General features: G+C 43.3%; 1 protein-coding gene across 1 annotated transcript; it reads left to right on the top strand.

The window, feature by feature from the left end:
- Positions 1-4,837: 4,837 nt before the first annotated feature.
- On the top strand, positions 4,838-7,427 carry LOC118080024 (uncharacterized). Its single transcript, XM_035104956.1, has 3 exons — positions 4,838-4,996; positions 5,700-6,185; positions 7,134-7,427. Exons 1-3 carry the CDS (start codon positions 4,838-4,840, stop codon positions 7,425-7,427), a joined length of 939 nt encoding a protein of 312 aa, XP_034960847.1.
- The last annotated feature ends 263 nt before the right edge of the window (positions 7,428-7,690 follow it).

The following is a 7,690-nucleotide window of genomic DNA, read 5'->3' as shown; positions in this document are numbered from 1 at the left end:
ATGTTAAGAGGAGCTTGACTTATAGATTCCATGTAGAAGAAAATTAATGATCTCCTTCCAAAGAAAGATTCATACAAGAACCAATAAAATAAAACAGATGTTATGGCTTGACCTGGATTGTGTGTATCAAATACAAACCTACATCCATATTTTAAAATCAGATGATAATAATAGAAGCCTTTGTTGAAGGGGTCTAAACCAGAGGCGCTATCACAGCTGGTCAGTGGGAGAGATCACACCCATTATTCTGTCCTGAAAAAGAACAGAATTAATGGCAATCATGTTTTAAAGGGAACAAGAGGGCACTTGAAATATTTCAGTAGGTTCTCCATTCTTCCATGACAGATTTTTCCCTTCCTGCCAAGTATGCATTTTTATAAATAACTGATGATTTGCTTGTTGTAACTATAAAAAGATGGCTGCCCCCCTCCCTGCTTTCTATCAATTTGTAGTTTAAAGATCTAAATAAGGGATTGAGAACCTGTGTCCCTCCTGATGTTGTTCAGATACAGCTCCTGTCCTCCCTAACCATTGGTCATAATGGCTTGATTTCTAACAGAAATCAGGCAGTTGTTTTCTTGCGCGGAAATAATCTGTTTTCATCCAGGGTTTGATCTTTCGTAGTTTGTTCACTACCTGGTGGTTCTCTTTGAAGTTCATCATATACTTTTTGTACATTTAAAGAGGGCTGTGTTGTTTTAGCCCAAACTAACACCCTGTTCTATTCAAGAAGGAGTTGGAATTATTTAGCCAGCTGTGAACACAGATGGAAGAGCTTAGAATGTATTTCCAAACAGAAATCTGGAAGTTATACTAAGAAAAACAGCAAAAACCTAAGATTGTGCTATTGACCAGGCTAATATTAAAGTATTAATGTGTTTTTGCAATGGACTGATGCACATGAAAACTTTCCCCCAAAAAAGAACACATGGAATCTAAACATCTGAAGGGATCCACCGTACATTTCTTTTGTCTTGCCTAGAAATGTTATGCCATGCCTCGCCCCATCTCACCCAACAGCACCCAGTATGCTAAGTTCTGAGTAACCCACAATCTCAATGGATAAAACTGCTTTTGGTGGACCAGTAAACTGAATGGACTGAACATTAAGAAATAATAATAATCAAGTGGTTGAAAATGTGCTTGTATTTATATTTACAGGTGCACGAAAAAAAATCCCAGTTCAGTTTTAATTTTTAAAAGGCTGGGCCTTGTGTACGATCCAGTAGGGGTAACTTGCTGCAATAACCCAAATTGCTGTAGAGGGATGTTTTCTCTCTCCAAACAATTCAGGTATAGTGTGGCATAGATACTGAACTACCGCACTTGCACAATAAATGAGAGCTTGCATATCAGTAGTTCAGCAAACACCCAGCATTATCGGGCTCACATCGTGCCACCATATTGTACCTTTGTACCTTACTTATTTTAAAATATACACCGGAACAAGAGATTTCAAAGTTCCAGTATAGTAATCTCTCTTGAAGAAATACGACAAGGATTGGGTCCAAAAGAAGATGAACACTGTATATATCTGAAGCTTAACGGCACTTTTTGGTATTATCAAGGAATATGGCATGGTCAGACACGATGCGAGGAAAGGAAAATGGGGGATCTTCTGATCTTCATCTCAATCTCCATCCAGTTGGTCTTGTTGGAAGCCTCTTGGAACCTTACTTATGACCTCACTAAAGGAGAGAACAAACTGCCGTCATGATGTCATGACTGAATCCTTCTACTATTCATAGGTCTGTGGTTTGACAGAAGGTAAGCTATGAAAAGGGGAAAGCTGAATATATCTATGAGGCCCTTGAAAATCTCTCACAGTTGTCTCTTACACCCACACCCACACTTCATTGGCATATGTTTGAGATACAAAATTAGGAATAGTCTAAAGAAGGAAAAAGGAAGCAATATAACCAGAATTTCCTGAGTTCAGAAAATGTCTTTATCCTCCCCACCCTTCAATGTTTCTAGCTTACAGTATTTTGAAATGTGTGGGCTTTTGCTCTGTGAAGTCTTTATAGGATGCCCTGAAGTTGCCTTCAAAGAAACATTTCTTGGAGAACAGTCTTTGGCTTGAAAGAGAAGAACCCACTTGGGAGTTGGTGTGGATGAAAAGTCTTCAAACACCAGTAGATCAAAGATAGACCTTACAAAAATGTGACTTTCTGTTTGAGCGTTGGTGTATTTCAGTTACTGTTACAGCTGGAAAGGAATCGCATCCAGTGTAGCTGCTAGGAATTGTTAGAGAAGGAAGAGAAGACAATGGAGGTGCTTTTATCACTCTCATGCATAAATGCAAGCAGTGTGGTCTTTTGTTTTTATCCTTCCAGAGCACATGCAAAAGGTCACAGGTTCAATCCACAGCATCTCAAAGCAGGGCTGGGAAATAAACTTGTTGGAAACCCGGAGGAGAAGCTGCTAATCTAGGCATAGGCAAACTCCGGCCCTCCAGGTGTTTGGAGACTACAATTCCCATCATCCCTGACCACTGGTCCTGTTAGCTAGGGATGATGGGAATTGTATTTCCAAAACATCTGGAGGGCAGGAGTTTGCCCATGCCTGTGCTATCATACAGCCTTACACAGACACAACCAAGAAACAATTCAAACAAAGCACATTTAAGCACCATTGATTTCAGTGAGACCATCGAGCACATGCTTAAATCTCTACCATTCAAATCAATGGGAGTGGGGTGGGTGTTTTTTTTTTAATTGACTGTAACATACTCAGTAGTGAGCTGCAGGGGGTGGCGCTCTCCTGACCTCCTGCCGCCTGTGTTGCTACCGGTACTGCTTACTGGGAGGGCAGGAGCAGCACAGTGTGGTGGAAATGTCTACCATTGGATCATACCTACACTGCCAGGGCCGGTCCACTCAAGAGACAAGGTGACGCAACTATCTCAGGTGGCAGGAGCCACAGGGGAGGCAGATGTAGATCTTTATTCTCCCCTTCTTCCTGATGTAGATATTCACTCACCCATTCTTGCCTGGCAAGGAGGGAGGCAACTTTTGTGGTCTGCCAAAATGTCTTGGGCCGGCCCTGCCTATTGCATACACATTTATGTGCTTCCTCTCGGCTTCAGGATATGTACACCCAGCACTTCCAGAATACGAACCCTTCTGAATCAGACCAATGGCCCATCTGGTCCAGCATCTTGTTCTCACAGTGGCCAACCAGATGCCTGTGAGAGGACCGCAACAAAGACACAATCGGACACTGTCCCCATGTTTGAACCCTGCAATGGGCATTCAGAGGCATGCAGTGGAGGTAGAACTGATCACTGCGTCCTCCTGTTTGCTTAACTGAGAAGACATAGGAAGGGCTATGAAGAGCTATGTATGGGCCTTCTATTCCTTATAATGACATAATGTGGCATCTATATTTATTCATTATATTTTTACCCCACTCTTCCTCCCATAAGAACCCAGAGTGGCATACACATAGAATCATAGAATTGTAGAGTTGGAAGGGGCCCCAAGGACCATCTAGCCCAGGAATCCAGTTTAAACATTTTAAACAGCTGTACAAAAATACTATCAGTATAGCAGTATAACTATACAGCACAGCAGGAGGGGGGGAAAACAGCCCCAGTCACCTTTCCCCAAAGGCCTGTGTGCACAAACAAGTGCATTTTAAACTTGTTTGGGAGAATGATGCCAAATGGGACCATATTATGCAAAGAGTGGGTGGAAGACGGAATGCGTTACATCCTGTTGGGACGGAGCTGAGTCATGCGTGCATCTCCCAGAGTAAGAAAAGGGAAGAGCAGCAACAACGAAAATGGGAACGGGGAATGAATTCAATGTTTACAAGGGTTACAAAACCAAGGCTTCTGTTTTACACACTAACTTGGCTGAAGGGTGATGGATCTGATCAAGACAAATGAGAAAACAGTGTCAGCTCTGGGGAAATGAAAGGAGTGAAATGTTTTTACCTTTTTATACAGCAAATGAACGATGACAAATCAGCTAAACAGGCAGCTAGATTAATATAAATAAGAGAAACTTTTTTAAAATATGTAGTGCAGAGAGTTTAGCTATAAGTCTTTGTGAGAAGGTTCAGTGAAGCCCCATAATGTTATGGGGTTCAGAATACAGACATCTCCCATTATTTGCCATTAGGTGGGTTGAAGGTGGAAAGCAAAAAGAGCTGTTTGGATTGGTGAGCTCAGGGTTCTAGTTGAATAGGAATGTGGCCATGATTGGTTGCATTTGGACCAATCACTCAGGGTGCTTCCAGATGACCTTTTTATGGAGTTTTCACCCTGTTACATCTGCACAAAGTTTGCAGGAAGTTGTACAATGTTGACTGTTATTGATAATTTATTCTGATTTGTTTTCTGAGAGTTTACACAATGTTGCACCAAGTTATTGATATCCCACACTTTTGGAAAGTCGCTTTGAGCTGCCTGTGGCAAGAAAAAGCAATGGGTGCATTTAATAAATAATCATAATAATAATCATCCCTGATTTTCCAGGGCAGCATCACAAAATCCTCAGAAAAGCACCAGGGACTAAAACCCTTTTCTGCATTGCTTATGGTACAAAGGTGTATTGAATCCCCTGGAATCCCCTTAGGGCTGTAACACTTCTATCTTTGCAAACCAGAGGAACTAGAAGGTCCTTGTCATGCCACACTGTCCTTCAGTCTTTCTTTTTGTGTTGCCAACCTCTTACCCATTGCATGGACTTGCAGTTAGCTAGTTTCATAATAAAGGTGTCTCAGTGGGGATATCCTGGCTGTGATTTTATGGATATTAGTGTCTGGTTTTGGTGACTAAATTCATGGAGCACACACCTTTTTGTTTATTTCTATCTTCAAGCTACACAAGATGAAGGAGGAGGACAACTCAGAGGCTAAAATAACCCAGGATGAAAGGACTTACCTGTATAAGCAGAAAGCACGCTGCCGATTCATGAGGAAACAGAAAAATGGGATTTCACCCTGGAAGAACACTGGGAAGTTAAAGAAAAGGTTGCAGTCAAAGGAGGTACGGCCTCCTCTCCTTCTGTGAAAGAAGTGTAAGCACCCTCCAGGACCTAGCCCTTCAATGTCAGGGAGCCGACAAGGAGAGCAGGTCATTCACAGATGAGAGAAAAAGAGTGAAACACTTGGCTAACTTACAGTTAGTTTCTTTATGAAGGAAAGCAGAACAAAGAACACACAGAGACTTCTAAAGGTTGCTCCTGTCTTAGTAACACTGTTGTCCAGACTGGCTTGTGGCTCCCCTTTCACTCCCTAGCCCTCTATGTCAGGTCCCTCCCTCTGTCTACAGCAATCTCCAAGGGGCCCTCTCTGTGCCTGCCTGGCTCTCTGCTCAGCTGCATGCAAAAGATGCCTCACTGGGATTTAAGGCAGGTTTCTCGCCCAGTCCTACCTGGAGATGCTAGAAAGTGAACCTGGGATCTTTAGCATGCAAAGGAGATGCTCTGCACTGAGCCATAGCCCTCTCCCCATCTCACAATGTTCAGAGATGTAAGATTGTTTTTGGCCTAGGACGAGCTGCAGCAGAGTGGAAACAGTGTTGCATGAGACGATTACCGGGAGGAATGGGAAACAATGCAATCTTACATCTCTGCTTACAAGTGGTGTGTGTGCAAAATCAATCATTGTTATTAGATAATAGATCATTGATGTCTGAAATTATGATTGCGGACCTTTCAGTACGTTAACCTTTGTCATTTTCTTTCTAGAAAAGCCAAGAAAGTTTGAAAGAAACAAAGGAAAGAGCGCCAACTCTCTCCTGTCAAGAAACCTCCAAGTCAGCTGAGAATAGTGCTGAGGATTTCAATAGCGAGTGGACCATTTTTAATGATTTGTTCTTCTCAAGTGATGTGGCACCCTGCAATGAGTTCATACCTTTTTACAGGACATACTCAAACCTTGTGGAAATCCCTCTGCAGATAAATACAGAATTGAGCCATGAGAACGCAGAAGGAGAAGAAGTTCAAAGCGATGGCTGTGTCTTTAATCCTAAGTATGAAGATGAGCCTCTAAAGGACGTGAGTCTCACCACTGGATATTTTCCATATTATAGAACATATGAGGAATACTTTGGCAACTCAGATCTTCCCGGTGAAATACACAGTAGAGCAGAGAGCAAGGAGAGTGCGGCAAACAGTGCAGAGGAAATCAAGAGTGAAATGAGCTGTGAAACTGAGGAAGGATCTGAAGATACTGTAAGTACAAGAAAGGCCACATCTTAGGTTGAACCCAATATCATACGATAATTGCCTTTATATCTTACTTTTAAAAGACACCTGAAGGCAGCCCTGTTTAGGGAAGTTTTTAATGTTTAATGCTATACTGTGTTTTTAATATTTGATTGAGAGCGGGGGGGGGGGGCGGTGTGCTCCCGGTGGTGCTCCTGGGGGTGACAAGGCGGCGCCCCACCATAGTGGCACGAACAGCTGCCACGCCGCCGCAGCCGCATGTAGAGGATCCTCCGTTCGCAGCTGCAGCTGCAAGCAGAGAATCCCGCCCCTCCCAGCCTCCCTCCCGGCTCGCCATAAGCGGCTCCTGCTTTGCTGCTTTACAGCAAGCCAGGGAGGGGCGGACTGGAGCCATGGCTCCCCCTCCCTCCCTCCCTGGTTTGCTGTAAAGCAGAAAAGTGGGAGCCACTTAAGGCAAGCCGGGGCCCCCCTCCCAGCCTCCCTCCCACCCTGGCTTGCTGTTAGCAGCTCCCGCTTTGCCGCTTTACAGTGAGCTGGGGAGGGATGGAGGGGGACAGGAGCTGTGGCTCCAAGAGGGCACAGCTTTGCCAGCGCCTTGGCAAAGCGGCATGGGGGGGGTGAGAAAAAAATTCCGCACCGGGTACCACCTGGGCTGGCTACGCCTCTGGGTGTGAGGTTGTCTAACCACTCCCTGGGAACTCTATACTCTTATCTGTTTATTATTTTGGAAGAATTATTGCTTCTTTTGTCAAATTCGTTATTTGTTACGATATTTTCATGCCCATTAGAGATACATAAATAATAATGACAGAGAGGTTCCAGCACTCACACTTCACAGATCTGAGACCCATAGATTTCTGAAAGAGCACCCCAAAGTAGTCCACAGTTATTTGGGACTGGTCCTTAGTTCACATAATCCATGAATTTTGACCATGCACCCCTTTATGTTTTCAGGATATTCAGGAAAACTGTGAAACATCAGAGGATACCAGCCAATGTGCTGAGAGTCTTCAGTTCACTGAAAACCAAGTATTAACTGGCTCCATCGTTGAGTCCTGTGATTCTGACCTCTCTCTCTTCGATGAAATTCTAAACCTGAGGCAATCACCTTCCGACAGTGGTTATTTTCCATATTATAGAACATATGGGAAATTGCTTCTTGGCCCAGAAACCTCAAGTAATGTGCTCTGTAGCAGCAGAGATGCACTGGAAATGTTTGGTATGGAAAGGAACTTCACCGGAAACTAGGGGAAATGACAATGGCTGTTCGGTTTGCTGACTCCACTGGGATTGAAATCACAGGCATGGTTTTAAGGACTCTTACCATCGCATGGCCTAATAATAATTTATATTGAAACATTTTAATAAGAAACTGTTATTCATATGAAGTTGAGCCATTGAAAAAATGGGAGAAATCTTCAACTAGCTTTTGCTTGAACTTGGAGAAATTGACCATCTCTGGCAGAAGATAAAGGAGATGAAAAAGTTATCTTTAAAAAAAAACTGCCAAC

The sequence above is a fragment of the Zootoca vivipara genome, chromosome 2 (genome assembly GCF_963506605.1).
Source record: "Zootoca vivipara chromosome 2, rZooViv1.1, whole genome shotgun sequence".
Classification (NCBI taxonomy): domain Eukaryota; kingdom Metazoa; phylum Chordata; class Lepidosauria; order Squamata; family Lacertidae; genus Zootoca; species Zootoca vivipara.
This window is presented reverse-complemented; position numbering and strand designations above follow the sequence as displayed.